The 27,987-nt window shown below is 36.2% G+C and overlaps 1 protein-coding gene and 1 long non-coding RNA gene across 3 annotated transcripts; both read left to right on the top strand.

Moving 5' to 3' along the window:
* The first annotated feature begins 464 nt into the window (after nucleotides 1-464).
* LOC120073766 (probable serine/threonine-protein kinase At1g09600) lies at nucleotides 465-26,448 on the top strand. 2 transcript variants are annotated; one of them, XM_039026594.1, is made up of 10 exons: nucleotides 465-931; nucleotides 2,267-3,484; nucleotides 9,845-10,129; nucleotides 17,513-17,618; nucleotides 17,760-17,830; nucleotides 22,959-23,186; nucleotides 24,660-24,760; nucleotides 24,860-24,974; nucleotides 25,069-25,551; nucleotides 25,655-26,448. In XM_039026594.1, exons 2-10 carry the CDS (start codon nucleotides 3,005-3,007, stop codon nucleotides 25,856-25,858), a joined length of 2,073 nt encoding a protein of 690 aa, XP_038882522.1. In that variant the 5' UTR covers nucleotides 465-931; nucleotides 2,267-3,004; the 3' UTR covers nucleotides 25,859-26,448. The 2 variants fall into 2 exon arrangements, with proteins under 2 accessions (XP_038882522.1, XP_038882521.1); XM_039026593.1 differs by having other exon boundaries at nucleotides 17,513-17,830.
* LOC120073767 lies at nucleotides 10,139-17,506 on the top strand. The gene is made up of 3 exons (XR_005480792.1): nucleotides 10,139-11,274; nucleotides 16,419-16,488; nucleotides 16,708-17,506. It is a non-coding gene; the product is annotated as an uncharacterized LOC120073767 (long non-coding RNA).
* Nucleotides 26,449-27,987: the final 1,539 nt, after the last annotated feature.

Raw genomic sequence — 27,987 nt, 5'->3', positions numbered from 1 at the left:
TGTACTCAACGATCCCTACCATAGTACTCAACGACTACATTTAGATTCTTTGATACATACAAGCTACTACACCTACATTTAGATTCTTTCCGCTAGGAATAAACATTCAGACAACAGCAGAAAGGAAACCATCGTGCATTTAAGGATAAAAGTAACATACCTTTTAGATAAAATGAGAATGGTGGAAAAAGTGTCGAAATGTACGGAGAGAAGGTGTTCGAGACGCTTGGAGAATTATTGAAGATGAGAGAAATGGAGAGGAAACTGAGAGAAAGGGTCATGTAATGAGAGAGAGTGAGGAGAACGTGAACAACGGCTAAGAACTTAGTTCAATTGACATTTGTATTCAAATCTCCACTCCAACTTGTACTAAAACAAGTTGGAAGTTTTTGGCTTTTGGGTCCTTTGGTACGAATTTCCACTAAAAAAAAAAGGTCATATTCATAAAAGAAGGAAAATAAAGAAAAAAGGAAAAAGAAACGAGAAGTAAAAAACGGAAAAGAAACCGTCGACTATCGAACCCCCTCCCCCTCCCTACTTTCTCTCCCTCTACTCAGCCGTCGACCCCCTTCTTTTGTCAGTCTTCTTCTCCGGCGAGCACCCGACCGGCGTAGATGGTGGCATTCACTCACTGTTCACTGGAGAACCCACGCTGTCCACGCGCTGGCGACGTTACCCACACAGCAAACCCACGCAATTGAGATGCGTTTCGTACTCGGGCCGCGAGCGGCTAGCCCTCACAGGCGACGACATATGCAGGTAACGCCGGGCGTTCTTCTCCGGTGACCCACTTACTCACCAACGAGTTTTGTCCCACAAATCTGACTTGCATCGCGAGCACGATTTCGAACGGCTTCGCCTAAGCCTTCATAGCATCGTTTCCCTCCGTTTCGGCGGCGTTGAGATCCGAACACCAATCAGATAAGATTCAGTAAGCATCGTTGCTTTAATTCCCTTTTGGATTGGAACTAAGTATTCGAATGTTTGTCTGAACCATTGGAACTCATCTGTTGTTATGTTTGGGTCACTTTCGAAGTGTTCGATTAAGTTCTATAAGTATTAACATTCTTTGAACCATTTTAGACTCGATTGAAGTATGTTAGACCAGTCTTTGACACGTGGAAATTTATTGTTTGTAGTTTTGAGTGCTATAGGTTGTCGATCAAGTTAAATAGTTTCCACATCCCTTCCAAAACGTAAATTTTGGTGAAGTTATGTTTGGACTTTCGTGATTTTATAAGAGTTTAAAAGTATGTTTTGAATGTTGAAAGCATGTTTTATGTGATTTGTGAATTGATTGAAATTGTTTTGTATGTTTTTTTATTGTTTCTGCAAAATGAGAGCATGTGACAGTTTGAAAGATTTTGAATTGAAAGTAAGTATGTTTTTGTTTTGTCACCTGTGGAAAGTTTGAATGATTTGATTTGGGCCGGTTAATTCTTCTGTTGAAATTGTATTTGGAACTGCATGTTTTGCTTCAAATGTTTATGAAAGAGTTTTGACATTTTTTTTTGAAAAAGGGAATAGCATCTTCATTAAGATAATGAAATGAGACAAGCTCAATATACAAAAGGAAACAACGATCAACAAAATTGTTTATGGAAGAGTTTTGACAATTCAATAAGGTCTTCTGGATATGCCAACTTTCTTTTGTGTTTTGAGAATTGTATGCTTATTTTTTTAGTAGCCAAAATTGGAATTGACAACAAATTGACAGATTGAAACTTATTTGTGAGAAAACACATTTTGTGGTTTGGCATTCCTTTGAATGAAGATTTAATTTATATGTGTGTTACACTCATCTAGCCTCACATTTAAGTAAATGTATTGAATATTTGGGTCGATTTTTAATTGACATATCTGAGTGAATTAATTATTTGTGTTGCCGACGGGTAACAATATATGTTTGGACTACTTCAATTATGGATCTTTCTCAGTTGGTTAAATGAAAGTATTGATTAATCAAGAGTTCTGTCTGATTGAAAGTATTAATCGGTTGAAAGTTTTGTTTCTTTAAGGTATTGAAGACTTTGTTTTGTTGAAAGTCTATTTAAAGGTTTAAGTTTGAAATGTTGGTTTTGAAAGCTTATTTGATAGATTTTTGGCTTTGAAAGCACCATTCGTTACAGAGTTATAATTCAAGGTTTTGCAAGGATTTTTATATTTTGTTTATGAAGGTTTTGAAAGAAAATGAATTGCAAAGTTGGAGACGAGAATTGCTTATTGAGTTTCTTTACTCATATTTGTTTCTCCAAAATGTTTTCAGGATCAAGTTGAGGAAGTTTGACGATCTGGCACAAGGCATCAAAAGATGTTTCTTTTAGGTTATGATAGTTTATCCTAGAAATAGTTTGTAATAAGCTGTGTCTGCTGAAGTGTGCAAGTTGTAAAAGTTTCTCATTGTTATAATTTCTGCATTGTTGTCATAATAGCTGTTTTGGAAAATATGGGCTATTACACTTTGTGTTTTTGGGTATTCTAGTTTTCCTAGAGTTGGACCTCAATTGATGTTCAACTGATCACATCCTCAAAATTAGAATTTCTCATGGTTGCTGTTTGGATGGGGTGGAGTTGAAGCTTTCCATTCAGGAATTTTCTTTCTGCTTTACATTGGTTGGAACTGGATTGATTACCTTCCTCAAGGTCATTTCCATTCTCATTCTTTCTGGAAAGTTTGTTTATTGGGTTCCTCTAGTTTTATACGAAGATCTTGTTGATTTCATTTTCACTGGGGACCTGGATTTTCTCATTCTGTTTAAGTTCTGAGATTTTTTAAAGTTGTCCATGCTACATATGCATGGCAGCAAATCATTGGAGGAAACTTTGGACTCTTGTTGGTAGAAGGTTATATATTCTCTCAGTAATACAGAATTGTTTAAAGGCTGGATGCTATTTCTTCTACTATGCTTTTGAGACTGTTGGACGAAGAGTTGGGTTTTGTTTTGGACTTTTGGTGAAGAAATTTGTAGGATTGGATTTCCTGTTGAGACTCTGAGGTGGGAGTATGGGCTGCATTTGCTCTAAGGGAATTCCAGCAAACGACTATGTTGCTGAGAATCATTCCAAAGAGAGGCATTTGAAGTCTAATAGATCTTCCAGGCTTAATTCTTCATTGAGGAAAGAAGAACCCGAGTTACATGCTGATGAAGGGCAAAATGATGCAATGGTGCGATTGTTGTTGAACCAACCTGGGGAAGAGAATGCTGGATCAACACCTGAATCAGATGGTGCTGAGAAGGCGACATCCTTTGAAAAAGCAGCCAGCACTAAGCCACTGGGAGAGGGGCAGCCAACTATGGAGGATGGAGCAAGGAGAGCTGGAGTACATAATAATAATGCAGCACCTAGAATAATCAATGTTGTTAATGGGGAAAAAGGGGCTTTGGTTATTGCTGGATGGCCATCTTGGCTGACATCAGTGGCTGGAGAAGCAATCAATGGATGGGTTCCTAGAAAGGCAGACTCTTTTCAGAAGTTGGATAAGGTCAGTTCTAGTAGTTTTACTTTTTATTTTTTTATTCTCTATTTGTACTATTTTCTGCAACATTTATTTACATATGCACTTGTTTTGTTTATATGAGCTTAACCTAAGTTGGTCAGAATAGAAACTTCCTCTTAGAGGCTTATTAGATTTATAGTCCACCGTGTTTGTGTTCTTTACTTGAAACGAATGATATTTACTTCTGCTGACGATGTGAAAAGACATCTTTTTGCCATGTGTGGTTGGCTATTGCTTTGTAGGTGTGCTCTAAATCAAATTTATTGCACTAAGATAAATATGTGTTCGCAATCCTTTTAATTTAATTTCTAAAATGAAAATTACAGATAAGAATGGATTGGGCATCATACTCTTAAAACAGCCAATATAAAAACAAGCATGGTCTGTCCCATAATACATGTCCCAAGCCATTGTTTTAAAAAGCTATTGAGACTTATGCCTTAAGGCAAGACTTTAAGTTTTAGCCTCGAGACTTATGCCTTCATTGAATAATATGAGGCTTATGCCTCTCATAGAAGAGGCTTACACCTTTTTGAAAAGGCATAGAGGCTTATAATCTTTACACCTCATCTAATGATTAAAAAAATAATAGTGATGGAGTTCTATCGCTGCGATTAGACATTCTGTCTCCCTCCTGATTTCACCTCCCTAACTTTTTTGGCCTTTCTTTGGAACTCCTTCGCCAACGCCTCCGCAGCAGAGCTAGAAGCGCCTACTCCATTGCTTCTTTTCCTTCTTTCTTTTCCACTTCTTCTCTCAAGGGGCTCTTCCATTTCAAACACTTCGATGTCGTCTTGTGTCTCCTTAGCCATCGTGTTGACTGACTCAAGTGGCGATGGCTCAACCTCAACTTGCCGACCGCTTGGCTGATTGACCACGCCTTCGTCTGAGGATTTGAGAGGGTTTAGATTCTTGAGAATTTCTCCATAGACTTCTCGCTCATCCTTACGCCTTGCTTTGCTTGTGGTGAAGGCAGATGGTTGAAGGTGATTATGGGGCGATGAGGACTGGGACGCTGCTGTGGCTGATGGGATGAGTATGGGGTTGAATGGTGAAGGTGATGCCACCGTGGGTGATGGCGCGTAAGTCGGTGCGGCAACGATCGAGAATGAGATTGGGTTGAAGGAAACAAAAGGGGACACGACTTCGTAGGAGAAAGTGGGGGTGGTTGATCGGGCTGAAGAAGGGGTATTTTGGCTTGCCATTTGGATCGTGGATGGAGTAGGTATGATTGGAGAGAGGGCCGGAGGGATCTTTAAGTTCATGGGGAAGCTTTTGGAATGCAGAGGTTTTAGGGTTTTAGGTTCGCGTAAAGAAGAAGGGTGTTCGAAGAAGGAGGGGGTCTAAATAAGTGAAGGGTGAAGAGGAAACGAATGGCTGCCTCGTGATTCGAGGCAATGATAGTGCTGCGCACATTAATGGCGAACTGATAGAATGTCTGGCAACACGTCTTTTCACCATCCTATGATAGGATGACGTATCGTTTCCTCACCTGCGATGGGTTCTTGGAGATGCATTGGGATATAATTCTTTTGCATCTCCAAGTCTCATCGCATCACTCATCGTATTAAGAAACCCCAATTCCCCCCTTTCTCTAAGGCTTGAATTTACTCAGCAGTCAATGATAACCAAAAACAGATAATAAACAAAGAGAACAACAATAATTAAGCAATAAGAATAAAGGATAAAAAAGAAATGAAAATAAAGGATACCAAAAAAAAGGATACGATATGTCCCTTGAAAGATATTTCTTTATAGCGCAGGGACTTCCTTTTATCGCATCATTCGAGCTTTCCTAGGTCTATGGAGGTCTTTTCGCAATCGAGATCCCCTCCATAGTAAGGCTTGATGTGTTGTCCATTAACTTTAATAACGTTGGCTCCATCCTCTCTAACCAATTCCACCGCTCCATGCGGATAAACTTCCTTGATGATGAATGATCTTGACCAACGCGATTTTAGCTTGCCTGGAAAAAGACGCAATCTAGAATTAAACAAGAGAACTTTTTGGCCAATTTCAAAATTTTTCTTACGAATGCGTTGATTATGCCAACACTTTGTTCACTCCTTGTAGATTTTGGCGTTCTCATATGCTTGCAGTCTCCACTCATCCAATTTCAATAATTGTAGCTTCCTCGCTTCTCCCGCAGCCTTCAATTCTAGGACTGGAGGTTGTTCCAAAGAGGTTCTATTCAAGCCTTTTCCTTTTTCTACGTTCAACGGTTCACAAGTTTTTTGTATTACTGCCGTCGCATAACATGATTCCACAATGGTGAAGGCCTCTTCCTTTGGTCCTGATTCTTCATCTGTTCCCCAATCAAAACTGCAGGGTCATTCCCTCAAGATCAAGTGCAAGGATACATGAATTAAGATTACTATCAAGATTGGCGAGAACAACCCCGTTGGCGGCAAGAAATAGATTTTAAAATGAAGATTGAACATCGAAGTCTTTTTAGATCGGGTGAAAAGCGTGGAGAATCTCTTTGACTACATGGAGACTCCATAACACAAGAAGGTAAAACTTGTTTCCTTAAAACTTAAGAGTGGTGCATCGGCTTGGTGGGACCAAGTCTAAGGAAACCGAGGTATGTAGGACAAAAGACCTATCACTAGTTGGCCAAAAATGATGAAATTGATGTTGCCAGCTAATCATGAGAGACTCCTTTACAACCAATTTCACCATTGCAAGCAAGGAACTCGTATAATTGAAGACTATACGGAAGAATTTTATTGCCTAAGTGCTAGGAACAATTTGGCCGAAAGTGATAACCAACAAGTAGCTCGGTTCGTTGATGGCTTGAGACAAGACATCAACGAAAAATTACATTTGTAGCCCCTATCTTCTTTGGTAGAAGTAGTATTCGTGGCATCTACAATCGAGGAAGATGAAAGCATTAAAACAGAAAAGATGGACTGGTTGGAGGAATACTTGGGACAAGAACTCTTCATCAGCAAAAAGGAACATGACAGACACTACCAAACGGCAAACCAACAATATGCCTACAAAGAACAAAGGCAAAGAAGTTGCATCTAAGGGAAGTCCTTCTCCTTTCTCTTCTAAAAAAGAAATACTAATCCTTATAATAGACTTAATCTTGACAAATGTTTTAGGTGGTCAAATGGGGCACCTTTCTAACGATTGCCCTTGAAGGAAGAACCTTACAAATCAAGAGCAACATGAGGATGAAGAAGATGAGGACTACTCTGAAGAAGACATCAATGTGACCCAACCGGACTCATTCAAGACCGAGGTTTGAATGTTGACCTCGTAATGTGTGATGCGTTTATTGCTATTAGTTGAAAGAGACTTGTTAATTTGTCACCACTCACTAAGCATCTTGAAGCTCATTTTTTTCTTTCATGTTTTTCTTCCCAGGTAGTGAAAGATGAGGAGTTCTAGGGTGCTGCTAAGTCAAAATCTGCCATGCCACAGCCACACTTCCGGATTTAAGTTGTTGTAAACATTTGTAGTTAAGTTTGGAAGTTGTATAAGCATTATACTGTTTGTAATAAAATAAGGTTTAGCCAAACAGTTGTTGCTTATTTACTTGATTTGAGTTTTAGTAAGAGACAAAAGTTTCAGATGGACAGTAGGTATCACAAAAGGGTGGTATCTGTTGTCCTCACGCCTCCTTTCGGGTTCTAGAGGGAGGCTCGGGAGGGGGTGTGACAACCCGGACATCTCAACTAGGTTGACACCCCCATAGCACCCTCATCATTTCTAAAATAAACAGAACAAGAATAACAAAGACTAACGAAAATCCAACAAAACATATTACAACAAGAGCATTGGATATAACCAAAGCAGAAATGGAACTATTCTAATAAAAATGTCCATTACACCGTGCAACCAGCAAGAAGAATAAGACTCAGAAGAGACTCTAAAAATCTGGAAAAATGAAAGCCCTCCAGTTTAGGCTTAATTCTTCAACCGAGTATTCAGCAAAATGCTTAGAAAGTGATCACCAAGAAGTTGCATTCAGCTGGGCTGTCTTGAGCCGTTCAAACCAAGCCAATCTCTTGTCATGGAAGACACATTGATTTCTTTCAGACCAAAGGTCAACGAGCAACAACTTCATAGGATTGATCCAAAGTAGTTTAGCTTTCTTCCTCATAGAATGACCCATCAACATTTGCATTACGTTAGAATGAAAATTGTTTCCGAACACCCAGTTCAATTCGAAAAATGAAAACAGTCTTATCCAACAATTGCTCGCATAACAACAGTCAAAAAACAAATGTTGCAGATCCTCTGAAGCAGCATACAAAGGGGGCATATTTGTGGAGAAAGACAATGAGAAGACAGCTTCTTTTGCATCACATCAGAGTAATTCAATTCCCCAAATAACATAATCCAAACTGTGACATTCACACGCTGAGGACTATTTGACTTCCATAATGCTTTCTCCAATTGCTTGTCTAATGGGGAAGTTACTGAAAGATGTTTCACAAGAGTCTTGACAGAAAAAACTCCATTTTTATCAATAGACCAGACTTACTTATCAAGGGTATTTGACAAACTTTTTCCATCAACAAGCCTAAGGAGGGTCTGAAATTCTAAAATCTCATCCTCCTCCAAATTTCTTCTGAACACAAAGGACCAAGATGAAGAGCTTTGATCCCAGTGATCTGTTATTGATCCCTTAGGATTAATGACTATCTTGAATAATTAAGGAAAATGAACCATCAACGTAGTTTTTCCAATCCAAGGATCCATCCAAAATCCAATTCGGTGCCCATTACCAAGTCAAAAGCATGCTAAAGCTTCAATTTTCAGCCAAGACCTGGAGATGCTAATCCAAGGACTCCTTAAACTTAGGTTGGTTTTTCCAGCTGTATGCCATCTGAATAAGCTGCTACCGTGGATACTTCTCCCAACTTGACTCCAAAGTGAATTTTCTTCCATGATAAAATGCCAACCCCACTTAGCAAGCAAAACCAAATTTCTGTTTTGACGACCTCCAGTGCCAAAACCTCCATCTTCTTGTGACTATCTTCCATTTTATCTCCCGTTTTACCAAGTGATTCATTTTTCCTCCATTGTGTCCCTCCCAAAAGAAACTTCTTATTTTTTGTTCTAATATTGAGATCACCTTTTTAGGCATTAGAAAAGTGGACATATAGTAGGTTGGAAAACTAGATAGAACAGATTTACAAAGAGTAATTCTTCCCCCTCGAGAAAGATTGTACCTTTTTCACTTATCAAGCTTGTTTTGAATTTTATCAATGATCGGCTGCCAAAAAGACACCTTCTGTGACTGTCAATTTACTTTCATCCCACATAGTTAAAATGCCTCCGGATCATGCTATGGCAAAATTACATTTTCTTTGCTTTTGTTTTCAATAAAATTTTAATAATTCAAATAGAGATTTGGGATTGGTTAGACTTAATTCTTCATTGGGCGTTGGCTAATTGAGATTTTTGTAATTACCAGTTTGGTCAGTCTGTTAGATTGGGGTTTGTTCTTGTAATTAGGGTTGGGGCTCCTTTTCGTAGGTTTGATTTTTGTTTGCGTTTGTACATTCTCTTATATTTCTCAATGAAAGCCAACTTTCTTATAAAAAAAATTCAAATAGAGAATGGGCCCTGGTTTCTTTTGTTAATTTCTATTATCTTTAACTATAAATATATAACTTTATTTATTAATTATAGAAAAAGTTAAATTATGTCAACAATACAAAATACTCTAAATTTAGTTTTGATACATGTACAACTTTGAATACTACCACCTCCAATAAGATACCTCAAGACTTTTACATTTATAACCCATTTTTTCTTTTTAAAATAAAAACAAAGCTTTTCATTGTTATATGAAAAGAGTCTAACAGATGTCCCGAATGGAATAATTTGCATAAACTTTAGATTGAGAACACCAAGAAGCCGCAAGAAGACGTCCTAAGTCCAACTGATTTGGCCGATCAATCGATTTGTCATGGAACACTCTGATTATGTTCTAACCAAATCTTAGATAATAGAGTCTTTGATTGCATCAGACCGTAATATTTGGGATTTAGAGGATAATAAAGGACCAACCAAAATTTTCATGACATTCTCACGAAAAGAGCTTCTGAAGACCCATTGGAGATTAAAATTAGAAATAACCGCCACCAACATGAACAAGAGAATAAACATTAAAAGAACAAATGTTGTAGATCCTCACTGCTGGCCATACATAATGGTCATTTCCTTTGTTCTTTAATTTCATACATTTGAACCTATATTTTTCCAGGGTGGTTCTTGCTGTTAAAGAGAACGTTGAATTTAATACATCACTAGTTTTTATTAACATGTGTATCTTGGCGTTTACACTTAGTTTATATTGATTATTTTATAATTTGAATGTAGATTGGACAAGGAACGTACAGCAGTGTTTACAGGGCCCGTGATATTGAGACAAACAAGATTGTTGCATTGAAGAAGGTGCGATTTGCTAACATGGATCCTGAAAGTGTTCGTTTTATGGCCAGGGAAATTCTTATCCTGCGTAGGCTTGACCATCCTAATGTCATGAAGCTTGAAGGTCTTATTACTTCAAGGGTATCGGGCAGTTTATACCTCATATTTGAGTACATGGAACATGATCTTGCAGGGTTGGCATCGACCCCAGGGATCAAGTTCACTGAAGCTCAGGTGATCGACTTTTCCCAGCTAGTGTGATAACATAAGATCATATCATGGAATAACGATATATGGAAATCTCAATTGGAAGCAACAAACAAGTTAAAGAGTTATTTATCTTAGATGATAATGACTTAAACATTGCCAATCTGCATAGAATTCTTTTACGTTTGGAAAGTATAGATGTTTTTGCATGCACATGGTGTTCACAAGAATGTGCTTAGGTGAAATTTAAGTTTCAAAATTCCTATGGACATATATTTATCCCGTGTTTAAGTGATACAGAACAAGACAACTGATGTGCCCCTACCTGCACATCTTAGTCTAAACTGTCTCTTGCAACTTCTCAAGGTGTGAAAAAGAAATGAAAAAAAGAAAAGAAAAAACAAAAAGAAAAAAACCCTGTGAGTAAGGATGAAGGCACATTACTATTTTTCTTCATAGGCAGTGAAACTTTCAGCGATAGAGATTAAAGTATGACGACCCATACTAGATACCATGCCTATACCAGCAATAAATCTTCATCATTGTTGGGCCTTCTTTCCGATAACCCTCCGGCCTTTCTTCCCCTTCTTGACGATGGCAGTTTGAGCCCTATCAGCCTTTCTTTTTATTGAACTTCTTCAGCCCCCTAAGTTTCAAGGGCCTTAGTTCATCTCTTAAGATGGAAGTTAAAAGCTGTCGCATAGATGGAAAATATTTTTGCATTTGGCAAGAAGATGATATTTTCTTAATAGAAGATTTGAGTGGCCATCGGAGGAAATGGAACAAGGATATTTTTGGGTGCATACAGATGAAGCAGCAAGCCTTGCTGAATGAACTTAACAACATTGATGATTTTGAGGAAGCTCACAGTTTGTATTCTATTAGGCAGCAGAGAGGGTCCTCTATTAAGGATGAGCTCATGGAGATCACATTTATGGTAGAGACTAGATGGCGATTGAAATGTAGAGTGAAATGGGCAAAGAGGGTCACGAAAATAGTAGATTCTTCCACAAGATTGATGTGATATCGAAAGAGGAAGATTGATGTGATATCGAAAGAGGAAAAACACAATTGTGGAGATTCTATTGAGACAAGGGCAAGCCTTGTTGATGACAACGACATTGAAGCTGAGTTCTTTGACTTCTACCGTGAGCTCTATACCAAACAAAAAGGTACTCGTTCCCCCCCAATTATTGACAATTGTGACCCCATAACCAATGATCAAACTACTGCTCTAGAGGCCCTATTTAGCGAGTTGGAAATTTTTCGTGCTATATCTGACATGGGAAACAATAAGTCTCTTGGCCCAGATGGATATACTTCTGAATTCTTAAAAAAAGCAATGGAACAGTTAATTTTGTATATTATTGAATGAATTAGAGTACATAATCAACCTTTTACAATGTGAATTCAAGAAACCACTAAAGGAAAATACATAAATGAAAATATCCAAAAAGGAAAGTAATAATGGAAAGAAACCACTAAAGGAAAATACATAAATGAAAATACCCAAAAAGGAAAATAATAATGGAAAATAAACCCTAATTTCCTTTTAATACCCTCCCTCAAACTCAAGGTGGTAGATTGGCGAACAACTTAAATTTGTAAAGATAACTTCCGAAACAAATCAACAGATCTGGGATGGAAACAGAAACCCACGAACAACGACAACACGAAGTAGGCTGAAAACATAAACCCATGAAGAACGGAAACAAACTTCTGGGCTAGAAACAAAGATTCTCATGGAGAGATTGATGACAAAACCTACGAAGAATTTCTGGGTTGAAAACAAATATCCTCATAGAGAGATTTAAAACAGAACCTACAACTGTTGATCTGAAAAAAAAATAGAGACTTTAGAAGATCAGAAAACATAACAGAGGTTGAAACTGAAAAACAGGAACACATAATCAATTAAGCAGGTGAATGAATTCTGGATCTGAGCTGGGTGACATGAGAGATCAAGTAGGCCGGCTCGGTGGGTGTTTGAGACGTCAGATTTGATGTGGTGGTGGCTGGTGAGGGCAAGATAGTAGGTGGGTGAGTGGATGTGTGCACGGTAGAACAAAGTGGATCTGAATACTAAAATCCTAATGGGCGTCGGGTCTGCCTCCGTTGTCGTCGATCAACGGAGGCAAAGAACGGACAAGACTTTGGTGGCTAGGGTTCAATAAAACAAAACCTAATGCTTTGGTACCATGTTACTTTTGTTTATTGTTGAATAAATTAGAGTACATAATCAACCTTTTACGGGGTGAATAAATAGACACAAGAAACCACTAAAAGAAAGTCATAGATGGGAAATACCCAAAAACGAAAATAATAATGGAATATAAACCCTAATTTCTTTTAACAGGAACATCCTTAAAGATGACATTAAAAGGGTGTTCCAAGAATTTTTTGAGAAAGCCATTACCAATGCAAACTCAATACGAGCTATATCTGCTTGATTGCCAAAAAGATTGATGCAAAGAGGGTTGGGAATTATAGGCCTATCAGCCTGACAACCTGTCTCTACAAAGTCATAGAGCGAGTTTTATCGGAAAGACATAAGAAAGTTCTTCCACACATGATTGCTGAGAATCAGTTTGCTTTTGTGGCAGATCGTCAGATCATTGATGCCTTTTTGATTGCAAATGAGCTTATTGATATGTATGCTACATCCAAGATTGAGGGGTGGTTATAAAGCTTGATATTGAGAAGACATTCGATATGGTTGATTGGGAGTTTTTGGATAATGTTTTGCTTGTTAAGGGATTCGGTCACCAATGGAGAAAATGGATTATGGGATGCCTCTTGTCAGCTAATTTCTTTATCATTATAAATAGCCGACCGAGGGGCAAGATAAAAGCCTCCAGAGGCCTCAAATAGGGAGACCCCCTCTCCGCCTTTTATTCATATTGGTGATTGATTGTCTCGGTAGGATGCTCTTAGAAGACTCCAACTCAAACCTCATTGAAGGTTTTAGTTTTAGGAACATGCGGCTTCAAATTACTCACTTGCAGTTTGTGGATGACCACTATCCTTTTCTCCTCTCCCAATTTTTTGAGATTATTTAGACCTTTGAGTAAAGTTCTGGCCTTAGAATCAACCAAAGGAAGGCAGAATTTATGGGCATCAACATAGACAGTTGGGTCAATCAAATGGCTACTTTCTTTGGATGCAAGGTGGGATCTTGGCCATCTACATGCCTCAGGCTGCCATTACATGGCAAACCTTCATCTTCTACCTTTTGAGAAGATTGAAAGAAGAATTAACAATTGGACATTTCCAAGGGTGGTCGTTTAACCCTAATACAAGCCACCCTTGACAATCTTCCAACTTATTACCTCTCTACTTTCAAAATATCCACCAAGGCGGCCGATCAGATTGAAAAGCTTCATAGAAATTTTCTATGGAATGGAACAATGATAGTAGGGGCATTCATGCCATTCGATGGCAAACGACATAGCTCCTTACGCACGAAGGGGTCTTGGGTTGATTGAGACGAAAAAAGGAATCAAAGTCTATTGGCAAAATGGATTTTGGGATACCAGTTTGAGAAAGGTGCCCTTTGGAGAAGGTTTATTGATGCTAAATATGGCGCCCCTCTACACCCTCAAGGTCGTTTCTTCAAAAAATACAAAGGTCCTTGGACTAATATTGCTCATCAGGTTACCCACATTCTCCATAATATTACTCAAACCGTTGGCAATGGCTCTACCATTTCTTTTTGGAATGACAGTTGGGTTGGCCCCCTCCTCAAGGGTGCCTTCTCTAGATTATGTGCTCTCTCCAACCAAAAGGATGCTTCCATTGCACAGTGTTGGAATTTGGAATATGAGTCATGGGATTTGGGATTAAGGTGTAATCTTAATGAAGTCGAGATTGAAGAAAGGGCTACCGTATCCACTATTGAAGAGGTTGAAGGAGGTGAGCCATAGTAGCATAAACACTGCCGATACCCTCATTAAAAAGGCTGCCGATACCCTCATTGAAAAGGCTCCTTGGGTTGTCTCCACCCAAATTGGTGCGTCCTTTGCCGTGCTAATGCTGAAACAATTACGCACATCTTGGCCCATTGTGAATTTGCTCAATTTTTTTGGAGGTGGATGTTAAAGACTTTCAACTACCATGTGGCCTTCCCTAATGACTCTCCAACTTTGCTGAATATGCTTCTTATTGGTCATCCTTTCAAGAAGGATAAGGAAATCTTATGGGAATTCATCTTCAAAGGTTTTTTATGGCTTATATGGAATGAATGGAACCAGTATACTTTTGAGGACAGAAAAACTGAATTTACAAAATTCTTTAACCATCTATTGTACACTTCTCTGTCTTGGTGTACATTTATCTAGTTTTTTTGTGATTACAATCTTACGGCACTTATTGAAATATGAATAGCAACATATAATCCCTTTTTCTTGTTGCTCTTTTGTAATTTCACAATATCAATGAAATTATGATTGAATGTTTCTCAAAAAAAAAATAAAAAATAAAAAAGTGGCCATAGGAAGATCTCCCTTTCTGATTCAATGCTAAAGTGGCTAGTTGAAGAAGTGAAGAATTTTCTGTGTTTTCCTTTGCATTACTTCTTCCAGAAAAAGGAAAAATGGGATCATGATGTCTTGCACCTAGCTAAATTCAAATTGCAGAAAGATTGGTTTCTTAATTGTGCGTTTGGCCTGCCACAGGAGTAAGGAAGAACCTTCATATTCCTTTAGGACTCTGTAAGAAGGTTGGCGCTGACATTTAGCTTCATGCTTAACAATAGTCTTAAAAACCTAATGGATCCAAGTGAGAAATCAAAAGTCAAGGAGTCATTTGAATGTGCAAAATCAGAATCTAGATAGGAGAGCTCTTTTGCTGAAGTGCTTCGTCTGCCTCCACCCAATAAATGGACTGTCTTGAGTGCCCCAAAGACAAGACTCTCCTTTGCAAGTATTAATTCCTATTGGGTCAAGAAGGAATCTGAAGTTTTGAATTTGAACACAGATTCCTTGCTTGTGGTTTCAAGATTGTTTGTTCATTATTCTTTGGACGAAGTTAAGGAGGCTCTGGAAGATTTCTTCCTGTCACAAGTTTTAATCAATCTTGTTATGGATGATAAAATCCTTTTGAAATTAGAAAAGGATTTAGCTCATTTGAATTTTGGTAAATGGAAGTTATTTAGGAGAATGCATCTGAAATTGGATTTTTGGTCGAATTGTGCTCATCTAAACCAGAATTTCTTAGGTGCCATGGAGGATGGATCCTTATTAAAAACCTACCATTAGCTTATTGACAAAGTTCGGTTTTTGATGCAATTAGGTGGGTTTTTAAGTATTTCATCTCAGACACTTAGGGCTTGAATTTGAAAATAGAGTATTCAATGAAAACAAAGTTGTATTTCATGTTTTCAGATATGTGTTTGGTAGCAGATTTTGAAACTAGATTCTAATTTAAACAATGTTTAAAATGTGTTCGATATTATATTTATAAATTATAAAACTAGTTGTAGTTACCCATTAAATATTAGTTGATGATAAATTATTACTAATTTATTTATGAACATGTTTTATGTAATTTTTTTTTGTATAATTATTATCTTGTAACATTGTATAATTTATAATTCATTACATAATACATATTTTAATTTTAAAAAATTGAATTGAGGTTATAATTTGATATATTGTATTCTAAATGTTTTTATCTTTATTTAATATAATTTTTCATTTTAAAATTCAAAATTCAAACTCTGGATACAATGAAAACATAAAAATATTGTTTTCAGTATTTGCACTGTTTGGATCACAGGATCTGAAAACAGTTTTCAAAAATAGAATTCAGGTTGCCGGCCAAACACATGAACTTAGTGATCTAAAAACATACAATAGAATCTGGATTGCCAACCAAATAGGGTCTTATTTGTTTGGCCACTATCTAAATTGGAAGAAATGTTTGGGGTTTTGTCCAGCTTCATTGGATATCAAGGACTTTAATCTTTTGGTGATTTTAAAATCTACTTTGAAGCTATAGACCCTTGGAATTCTCATAACGTGAAGCATTTGAGTGAAGATATTTTGTTGGATTACGACTTTTTATATTCCATTGATCAAGAAAAGGCCAAGTGCTAAAAATGAGATCTTTGAAAAGGGGGAAGTGAAGACTCAACCGATTTACTCTCTCGAGATATTATGATCAATGCTCCAACTATTGCAATATTATATGAGAAATGTAATAACTCCAGTCTCTTGGATGAGGAAACCGTTTTGGTGCCACAATTTTTTTTTTCTTTTTAAAATAGAAACGAGCCTCTTCATTAATCTAAAGATACCCTCATTTTTTTTTTAAATAGAGAACCCCCTTTCGAGGAGAACTTTGGAGAAGATCTTGTTGACTTGTTTCACTGGTCAGCCGGAAAGGAGGTTAGTCAGCCTAATATGTTATGCATGTCTCCACTTTCTACATCTCAAATACCCTCCAAATTCTCCTCCATAGTTGAAATTTGTGGTCTACAGTTTTGCAAAGCATCCCACCATTCATCTTAGTTGGTAAATTGATCATTTTTTACTCAGTTTGAAGATCATTTCATGGATTAATTGGGGCCTCGGAGCTAATGCTTTTTTAATCTATTTGGTGTTCAGAGCTAATCGGTTGGTCTTTCATGGAATCCTTTGGTATTCAGATTCTTCATATCTAAGGAGTGGGATGAGATATCTAACAATACAAGAGTCTCAGACAAGCTTGTGTTGTCTCGGATCATTTTCCATTGCTATTAGCAGCTGGAATAGTTTGGTAGGATCCTACGCCATTTTGATTTTGTAATACTCAGTTGCCAGCCAGTTAAAGATTGGACATTTATATTGTGGAAGCTAGAATTCAAGGCTGGGCTGGTTTTATTCTTAGTTTGAAGCTTAGAAAGATAAAGGTGGCAATCAAGTCTTTGTTTGCAGCTTATGAACATTTAAAGGGGAATTCATGGAGTTTTATTTTTCAGAGGTGCAAAAATTCAGAAATGCAAATATTTGGCACAAGTTGAGGTTGTAAGCACCAGCTTCTTTCTCAGTTCTTTAGCAGCCACGATGAGGATGATTCTAATTACTGAGTTAATGTCAAGCGATGGGATTTCTCTTAGTTGTTATGGACAAAGGCAGTTAAAGCTTTTCTTGTGGAGATTTGGTTGGTCAGAAATCATCGTTTTTTTTTCTTCATGACAAGTCTCCTCCTTGGTTTGTTCAGTTCGAGTTCGCTCGGAAATTAGTCTAAGTTGGAATGCTTTTGTATTTCCTGCATTGTCTTTTGTACTTTGGGAGAAGGATTGCTTTCTGTCTTATTATTATCTTTGTATTTTGAGCATTAGTATCTGTTCATTTTATCAATAGAAAGTTTGTTTCCTTTTAAAAAAAAACTGAACCTAGTCTAATATGCTTGATGTGGGTTGACGTACAGATAAAATGCTATATGAAACAGCTGCTTTGTGGCCTTGAACATTGCCATGCCCAGGGAGTTTTGCACCGTGACATCAAGGGCTCAAATCTTCTGATTGACAATAATGGTAATCTAAAGATAGGTGATTTTGGGCTTTCAACCTTTTTCTGTTCCCAAAAAAAACAGCCTCTTACAAGTCGTGTGGTAACTTTGTGGTATCGGCCACCTGAGCTTTTGCTTGGTGCAACGGACTATGGACTTTCTGTAGATTTGTGGAGTGCTGGTTGCATTCTTGCAGAATTGTATGCTGGGAAGCCTATCATGCCTGGAAGAACAGAGGTATTATCTTATCTAATGACCTTTCTTGCATATTAACACATTGCAATATGCATTTACTTGGCCCCTAAAATTGAATAATGTTTGTGAACTTATTATCTATTTTACATACTTTCTAATGCATGCGCTCTTCTCTGCTAAAGAAATTCAAGAGCGATGAATATGGATCAATTGGCTTGCTAGATCCTATAAAAAAAAAAAATTGGCTTGCTAGAATTATTTCTCATGCTGCCACTTGGCATTAAAATGAAAGAATTATGGTCCTTTGCTATGGTAGCAGCCGTGTATATTGCTAAGAATCAGAAGGCAATAAGCAAAAATGGACTGTTCCATATGTAAAACACGTATGGTGGTTTTTAATGTACTCTTCTTAGACAAAGGGTCTACAAGCTGGTTTGTAGATGTGCATACTATATTTTAAACCACTTTTGCTGTCTGATTTTGTTTATTCTAAGCATTGCTGGTGGAATTATTCTCAATGTTCAATGGGTTTTTTTCCAATTCATTTAAGGCAACATTCTTTAGCTAATTGCTGGTCCGTCATTGGCGTTGAGATTGAAGATTGCGAGTCTAATGCAGTAGAAGCTATCTTATCAGAAATTTGTTTTGAAAGAAATTAGAGGATCTTTCACAATTCAATGATGGAATGATCATTTTGGTTTTGCTCAAGTCTTCCTCCTCCTGGTGCATTCTATCCAAACATTTTGCTCATTACTCAATTCAGGAACTTCGTCTTAATTGGAATGCTTTTATCTTTCCGTTGTAATTTCTCACCGTATGATTTTATGTTTTGACTATTCTCTTTTAAGGGTTATCGTATTTTGAGCATTAATCTATATTCATTATATCAATAAAAAGTTTTGTTTCCTTTTCAAAAAAGAAAAATAATAACATTTCTATTCATGCAAGGTTTGAAGTTGTTAGAGTGCTCTTGGGAAGCTTTAGACACTTTCTAAGTATTTCAAAATGGATATGTATCCCCACCGTACTCTCTCTCACTGATGGACCCAACTTTAGTCACTGCCACTTGACCTAACCCTAGCTTCCGCCATTGTCATCAGACTTAGCTACACAGCCACCAGTCCTTTTTGTCTTTGTCCGTCGGTTGTTCCACGTTCACGATTTCATTTTCTCATTGTTTGTTTGTTGTATTGAAAAGTTGTTGGCTCTTCTTCTACTTCGTCCTTGTCCGTCGTTGCTAGCCTTCTTGTCATCGCTACCATGCACCACCATCGAAGTCCATTTGTCCTTCAACTTTGTTCGTCTTTTTTTTCCTCTCTTTTTTCCTTAGTTTTGGCTGGCTTCTCATGCTTGTTTCAGATGTAACTTTCCCTCGGTGGTTATTAAAAGTTGTTGCATTCGGTTTAGTATTTTGGCTGAAAATCATTTGATTTTATGGAGAAATAAAAAAAGGACGCAATCAACTTGTTCCTCTTTTTATTTTAGCTCTTCTCCTTTGCATGTTCAAATGTACTACTGCTGAATTACTGCAACTTTTAGTTCATTCTTTTTTTAGAAGAAATTGAAGGATGATTTTGGGATCTTTTGATTATCTAAATTTGAATCATCTTTTGGTTGACATTTTGAATGTTCTATCTAGCCTTCCTCAAGAGGAAGAAATATTATGCAAATTCCTGTTGGCATCGATAAAAAAGGTTGAATGATTTTATGAGAAATGGTATTGATTTCCTTTCAACTCTTGAGAACAAGATGTATTCGAAGTTTGAAACTTTTCATCAGTTGAAGGCAGCAGGAAATTCTCAAGAGGGGTTGGTTACTCACATGTGCATTTCAAGAAGTTTCGTGGAAGTGATCAAACATAACACAAGTTATTTTTAGGATTGAAACTCATCAAACATGATGATCAAAGTTCACTCCCCAGAGTTTTCTTCATTTTGAGTAAGAAAAGAAAAAGAAGTGGTAGAACTGAATTTTAACTCCATTATGGTGGTATCTCGGTTGCTTGTTCACACTCTTGGAAAGATGTTCAGATTTTCGTAAAAGATTAATTTCGGTCCAAAGTTTCTATTAATCCTTTTAGGGACGAGAAGACCTTGATGAAGATTGAAAATGATTTTTCATAATTCAAATTTGATAGGTTAGGCTGGTAGTCCAGTTGGTGGTTGGTAATGTTGGTGTACAAGAGAATGCAAGTTTGATTATCTGAATAGGCATAATTCAATTTTGATAGCAAGTGGAAGCTTTTTGGAGACCATTTGAAACATGAGCATTGGTCTAATGAGAATTACTCTCATCCGAAGTTCATTAAAAGTTATGGAGGATGGATATCAGTTAAAATTTTCCTTTGGAATATTGGAAACTATTCATCTTTGAGGCTATAGGAAAAATTTAGGTGGTTTGGTCAACATTGCCTTCCAAACCCTTAATTTCATAGATTGTTCAACTGCTCTGATTGAAGTTGAAAAAAAGTACATGTCGCTTCATTCAAATTGTTGTTAAGGATGATAATATCAGTAATTTCTCTCTTTGTTTTGATGGTATAGCTTCTATGGACACTCCAAGTTCGAGTAATTTACTTCATGTTGATTTATCATTCAAAGACTTTTTAAATTTGGTGGATTTTAAGGAGATGAAAAAGGTTTTGGAAGATTGAAGAATTTATTTTGTCAAATGAAGATAAGTTGATTGAAGTAGATGTTGGTTCAAAGACAACAATAGGGCATGCTTTGTGTCTTAATTTGAAAGATTCGGATGACTCTGGTCCTTATGTGGTTGTTCCTCTCCCTTTTATTAATGATGCATTTTCACTAGAAGAGCAACTTGAAGAAGACAAGCATTCAAAAAGATTCTCTAGAACTTTTCGTCTCCTAAATCTAAAGTGAGTACTAATGGGCGAAGCCAAGATTCATAAAATCCTTTCATTATTCTCGTAGGAAAGAAGCCTTTGTTATCCCCAAATGCTCAGAGGGTAATTTTGATGCTTTAGAGGAATCTTATACTCGTTTATTGATTTCCTCTTCACATTCGATCGAGTCTCATAATGTTGGTTCAAAGCAGCAACAGTCTTTGGATCCTGTGTCTTCTAACCAATCTGTTATTTCTATCCCTCAGTCAAATGTTCAGCTTATTAATGGGTCTACGACCCCCCCTTTTCCTCTTTTGATTATGATGAGGGATTAATTGTTAGTGTAAGCAGTGAGAAAGATGAACTTCTTATAGAGGAATTAGAGCAACAACAACATGAGTTATTTTTAGAGGATTTATTTACAAAAGCCTATAATAACCTATTTCCATGTGAAGACAATGGGTCACTTAGATTAAAGCTTATTGCAATTGCAAGACCAGTGTCTTCTCCTTTAATTCCAAACAAATTCTCTCCTCTAGTTGAGGCTTATGGTCTTCAGATGCAGTTAATTCCTCCTAGATCTTTGGGAATTACAATTTAATGTGTTTGCCATGTTCGATTAGACTTGGTAGCATTTTTATGGATTTTTTGGGCTGTTTTATTCTTCTATCAGAGATTCCTAAGTCCCAATTGAATTGGGGTTTTGTTTTCTGGTTATTTATTTTGCTCTATGGTGATTTCCCAGCTCATTTTCAGTTTTCATTCTTTTCCTAGTGCCAATTTTAGAGTTTTTTGGCCTGTAGTGGTGAATTCTCTTGTTAGTTTTTTGGTTTGATATTTCGCTTCATTGGTTTGCTTGCTTTGGTTCGATTCCTCTCATGGCTTCTTTAGGACGCTCTCTCTCTTCAAGGTTTTGGTGCTTTTTAGATTTAGGCTTTTCATCTTATTTGGCATGTAATCACTTTCAGTTGTAATTGTTTCTGATTTATTTCTTATTTCTTTAGAGTTTTTATATTCTTGAGGCATTAGTTTCATTTCATTATATCAATAAAATTTTTTTTGTTCATTTTCTACTTAATCGTTATCTCTCTTTCATTCATGTACTTTCTATTTGTTGTTTTTTTTTTTTAATCTAATTAGAGATGTTTGTAATGTCTTTCTTCTCATTCTTTGTAATTTTATACATCAATGAAATTGTCTCTTTTTAAATAAAAGGAAAAACATGTTATTTGATGCTCTGTTCGGCGATAGGATTTGGACAGAAATGATTTCAAATGACAGGATTTTAAATGCAGGAAATAATTTCAAATTATTATGTGCGTTAATTGGCTCAAAATCATTTACATTAAAATTTCTTGTTTGGATACCCACGGAAATGAAAAGAAAGCATGACATTTTACTTTTTTGCCCTTACATGTTGCAGGAAATTATATTAATAATTATAAATTACTTTTATATCAAATAACAATATTAATTGCATACAATTTGAATAACATATTATTTAATCAAAACCAATTAACTTATTGAATAAAAGATTACAAATGTCATAATCATGGCCAAATGAAAAATCAACAAAAGATATAATGTAAAGGGAACAACAATTAACAAAGTGAAAAACCAAATATGAAAAAAAAAAAATCTAGAATCTAACCTGGTGAAATAATGTAGAGAAACTGGAAGAACTGAAACAAAAATGATGTAACGTAGGAAGATTGGGAGGGTTTTAGTTATTGTAGTATAAAAAAGATTTTGGAGGGTTTTAGTTATATTAGTGTAAAAAAGATCTTATGGGTTTTAGTTAATGTAATATAAAAAAGATCTTGGAGGGTTTTAGTTATATTAGTGTAAAAAAGATCTAATGGGTTTTAGTTAATGTAATATAAAAAAGATTATGTGGGTTAAAAGCGGAAAGAAACATTTCTTGGTTTAAAATCCACCTAAGTCTGATGGTTTTGGAATGGAATTTGCATTTAAAAAAACAAAGTTTGAAGTGTATAATAATTCTGTTGGTGTTTAAATTAGTGTTCATCAGAATCTTGATTTTTTTTTTTTAATATGAGAAATAGTAACTGAATTTCATTGATAGCATGAATCTACTTGCGAACCTTGATTTTCAGGATTAGATTGCCAAGTCACCATGTTTGTTAGTTCTCTCTCTGTAACCTGTCTCTTATACACATCTAGATGTGTATAAGAGACAGTTACAGGATTTGATTATTGTTGATAAACTATTTGTTACATTTACATTAACATTTTGACATAGGGGTTTGAACCCTTATATTCGGATACAATAAATTGTACTGCGAAATGTGTCATCATCAATAGGTGGAGCAACTACACAAGATCTTTAAACTCTGTGGCTCCCCATCTGAAGAATACTGGAAAAAGTCAAAATTACCTCATGCCACCATCTTTAAACCTCAGCATCCTTACAAGCGGTGTGTTGCTGAGACTTTCAAAGACTTCCCTTTCTCTGCATTGGCCCTTTTGGATGTCCTTCTTGCAGTGGAACCTGATGGTCGCGGAACAGCTTCCTCTGCCCTTCAAAGTGAGGTAATCAATATTTTGCAATGAAATTTGTTTATTGGGGGATAAAAGAAAAAGGAAATGAGCTAAATCTTTTGTTTCCTTCAGTTACAAATTTCCTATTTTCTCGGGGTTTTTGGAGATATACAAGATAAAAACTTGTACAGTACTTGAAATGTTTAGGAACGGGACCTAAATAATTGTTACCGAACGGGACCTAAATAATTGAGAATCTTAATTATCCAGTCTTGAATCAAACCAACCTTACTCTCTCTGCAAACCTAAAGGAACTTCAAGGATCTTCGACTTGAAACTCAGCATCAAGTAACATGGCTTGAATTTCTTGGGAATTTTAGCGTACAGATCTGCAAACACCTACTTGAATTCAAAATGAAGCTCTAGTTTAGTTTGAACTTCCATACAAAGAGCCATTTCCTTGCAAAGCTTTTCCAGTTCCCAAAATATTTGAACAAATCTTGCCAGTTTGAGTTGTGTGGGGTTAGACACATTTGATGGTGGAGTTGGATGAAACTAATAATTTGGGAGTGCATTTTTTTTAACTGGCAAAATTTCTAATAAATTTTACTGCAAAATATTTTTGCTAGTCACCTATTTTGAAAAGCATCTATAGAGTTTGACAAGGAGTTCCATGGTTTAGTTGGAATCTACTGTTGGGATGTTATGTCCTAGGTTAGATAAGATAATTTGGGACAGAATGTGTCATTATGTGTTTCTAAAAATGCTTTTGTTTCAATAGAAGTAGCTTAATCAGTCTACAGCAAGGATACAAAGGGATGTAGGAGACCAGATCCCTTGTCTAATTCCTTTCGTAGCTAAGATTTTATCTCAAACATTGATAATAATAAATTTTATACGTTGGGTTGAGATTTGAATCTCCAATATGAAGTGAAGCTCTAAGGGGGTGTTTGGGGCACTAAGTTGGTTATTATCGTTGGTGGTTATTATAGTCTGTGGGTTATACTAGCCTATGGATTATAATAGTCTGTGTTTGAGGTGTAAACTATTTTAGTTTAGTTATCATAGTCTGTTTGGGATGTTGACTATTTTAGTTTGGGTTGAAAATAGTAAATACTATAGCAAAGAGGAAGAGAGAGGAAGCACGAAAAATAGTAAATATTGTTGAGTTAGTTTCATATCGGCTAATAAAAATTCATGTTCTTTGTGTCATTTTATTTTTGCCCCTATACTTTTAAGTGTCCAAATTTAGTTTATTTGCTTTCAATAAATCTTAAATTAGTAATTGTGAGTTTGAAGTTGATTTTTATCAAAATTGGTTAAATAATAATTATAATTTTCATGGAAAAGAATACAGATTTTGAATGATACTATAAGTACATTGACCAAAATGAATGTTCAATGTAGAATTTTATATTTCGTTTGGTAAAATATAATTACCCAAGCGTTTAATGTTGTGTAAATATTTTTCATCTCTTAATTCTATGGTCGCATGGTTGATTCTTATGTGTTATTTTCTTTCAGTTCTTTACCACCAAACCTCTTCCCTCGGATCCCTCTGCTTTGCCAAATTACCCACCATGCAAGGAATTTGACGTGAAGCTTCGAGATGAGGAATCTCGAAGGTAAATTCTTTATTGATTTCCTAGTAGTGAGAAATATATATCCGGTTGGCCTTTGCTGTTCTTTCTAAAATCATCCATTCTTCTATTTTCCAAAACTAGGAGAAGAGCTGCTATCGGTGTTGCACGTGAACATGAAGCAGCTCGAAAGTTTATGAGAGGATCGAAAGCTAATCATGCACCAGATGCAAACGCTGAATTGCAGGCATCCATACATGTAATTAGAAGATTAAAGATGCATTTGAATAGTTGTGTTTTAGAAGAATACAACCTCTGGTGCACTTATAATTTAGTTCATTTGTGAAATTCAGAAAAAACAAGGGCAGCCGAATCCTCCAAGTGTCATTGAGAAGTATAATCACGAAGAGGATGGTGGCTCTGGCTTTTGCATCGAGCTCCCAAAAGACGCAGAGCAAATGCAGGCGACTGCACTGGGTTCTTCTCGAAACATAAACGGGAATGTGGGTGATAATCTAAGAGGTTCTTCAGTTGGGGAAAAAGGTGCAGAGCTTAGAAAACAGAGATCTTATATGCAACATGGTGCTGGACAGTTATCCCGGTATTCCAATTCCATTGCAGTTCGAGGTGGTTCACGATTTGACTGTGGTGGAGAAAGTAGTGCTAATTCACACTGGCCAGAAGAGTGTTTTAATGTGTCATATAACCATTTCAATGGCGGTGAATGTTCAGAAAAGCATGAATGGTCTCACCATTTACTAGACAGGACAAAAGCTTCCTGTAAGATAGATGATCAGTCATCTGGAAAAGAGTCTACTATGATAAAGTATCCAGTGGTATTTAGCAATCTACTCTGCTTTATAATCCATTTTTAATAAAGTATTCAATGATCATCTCATGCTTTTGGAGCTAACCAATTTCCTTTTCATCCATCTGCAGAGTTATGCTCCGAAGAAGAGAATTCACTACTCAGGACCCTTGATGCCTCCTGGTGGAAACCTTGAGGAAATGTTGAAAGAGCACGAGAAACAAATCCAACATGTGGTGTGCAAGTCTCGTATTGACAAAGCTAAGACAAAAAAAACGTACGACGACAGAGGTCAAATGGAATTGTTGCTTCACCATGTGAGAAATGGCAGTTGAGCCTTACATTGTCAAAAGTTCAATCCGTGCTGTATGGAAGAAGCTTTTCTTTATGTTGGTGAAACTTCCATGGGGAATTTTGACAAATCCTTGAAACTACTTGGAGTTCACGAAGCTCGCACAAACAGCAAGGTATGGTCACACTTAGTTTTGTCAACCGTATGCCAAGAGTTCCAAGATTAATGCAATTTTAGGAAGGAAGACAATTAGAACAATTGACTGAGATTTACCATTCGCGAAGTCGGTTTCAGTTCCAGAAATTGATTGAGGTCTCTTTGGCACTTTGCTCAGTTGCTGAGTTGCTGAAGGAATTTTTTTGTACAGCCTAACATGTGTTATCTAATCAATTTTGTCTTGTAAAGGGGACAATGGATGTTCTTCCAAATTGAAGATTTTTTTTCCCTTTTACTCCACAGGCTTATTTTTTAAAATTGTTCAGCAGAGCTGCTAAAGAAGTTAGGAAAAGCAACTTGTTCTTGTCTATTTATCTGCTCTTAATTATGTAACAGTTGGCTCAATATTTTCATTGGATCACTGTAATTAATCTTTGTTTATTCATCTTTGCAAATGAATCTATTGATTTGGGCAAACTGTGCTGTTTAGTTGAGGTAGGTTAAATTATAAATTTGTGCTTCTGTTTAGTTGAGGTAGGTTAAATTATAAATTTGAGAAATGGTAAAAAATAACACCTTTAAATTTTCACCTTATTAAATTAGTACTATTTTTGAAAATTCGTTCAAATAGCTTTCCATGATCCATCTCGGATGAGATCGACCACTGAGATTTAGTTAAAAAACTTAGTTTTTTTTAACTTATCGATTGTCGTCCCTTTTGGGCCTTTCTCGGTACATCGCAGAGAGATTATATCGAGATTCTAGAAATATTTTTAAAATATTATGGGATCTTCCTAAATTTTATATTAAATCTTATATATTTTTAATTTTTTTCCAAATTCGATTATATTTATCAAATATTATATCAAAATCATATGTAACTTTTAAAATCTTCAGCAAATTTCTAATTTCCAAATCAATTTACCAATTATCCAAATGATTTTTTTAGATGAATTTTAGTGGATTGATTTTGATTTTTAAATTTTTGGAAAAATTAAAATTTTCAAAAGTAGGTAAAATATGAAAATATATAAAATCTCGGTATAAATTTTCGATAGAATAACATCAAGATCGGTGAATTCTCGGGCAGATTAATACTAAGATTTTATATACTCTTTATATTTGATATTTTTTTGGGATTTCTACATAAAATACCTAAAGAATAGACACATTTACGTTAATATCTTAACATTTCATTTTTACAAAAAAATCTATTGGTTTCTCTATTTTCACTAATATATATATATATATTATTTCTCTTTTCTCCATGCATACCCTCTCTCTCCCATGCATGTATTCTCTCTCCCCAATAATATATTCATATATTCTCAACCCCATAATTCACACTCATTTCTTCCTCTTCCCTCTCTTTTGTTGGGATTGATGTCCTAATTCTCCTGGAGTCTTGTTGTTTTGTAAAGACACACATTGTTTAATGAATAAAATAATTGTTATTTAATTTTGGCATTTACTCATATCCAATAAACAAAGCTTTTTGGTTATCTTATGTGATATACAAGTGGATCATGCCTTAAGTGATAACCTAAATCGGTCTGTAGTATAAGGATTAAGGTGGGATACCTGATCCTGGTGATACTACGGATATGACTCGCTTTGTAGAGGTTTGCAAGTGTTGTAAACTACTACAGATGGTAGATCCTGACCATTCATGTGGAGACATGGAGCGGGAGTTGTTCCATTATATACAAAGAGTTTGTATAAGACCTGGACCACGAGATGACTAGACTCTGCATATAAAGCCATTGATACTAGAGATTTGCATCTCACCTAAACGACCATTAGGTGACACGACCTCAATCCTGAGTGTTTTGTGAACTTCTGTCTTTTGAGGGGCTGTCCTTTGATTAGTATGGGTGAGAGTGGCCAAGATTGCCAATCAACATGCGCTATCTTTTTTGGACTTGTCTGATATGGGAGTTGGGAACTAAATCCACAAGATAGAATTCACTCCTTTCCCGAAGTAGGGTTAAGTAGAAAGAATTACTCCCTTAAAGG

The sequence above is a fragment of the Benincasa hispida genome, chromosome 3 (assembly GCF_009727055.1).
Source record: "Benincasa hispida cultivar B227 chromosome 3, ASM972705v1, whole genome shotgun sequence".
Classification (NCBI taxonomy): domain Eukaryota; kingdom Viridiplantae; phylum Streptophyta; class Magnoliopsida; order Cucurbitales; family Cucurbitaceae; genus Benincasa; species Benincasa hispida.
This window is presented reverse-complemented; position numbering and strand designations above follow the sequence as displayed.

What these genes read in the sequence shown, in the direction of transcription:
- LOC120073766 (XM_039026593.1), top strand. Translation starts at nt 3,005, where the DNA reads ATGGGCTGCATTTGCTCTAAGGGAATTCCAGCAAACGACTATGTTGCT. An exon ending in TCATGCCTGGAAGAACAGAG is followed by an intron (nt 17,831 to 22,958) that starts GTATTATCTTAT and finishes CATCATCAATAG; the next exon opens with GTGGAGCAACTACACAAGAT. An exon ending in CTATGATAAAGTATCCAGTG is followed by an intron (nt 25,552 to 25,654) that starts GTATTTAGCAAT and finishes ATCCATCTGCAG; the next exon opens with AGTTATGCTCCGAAGAAGAG.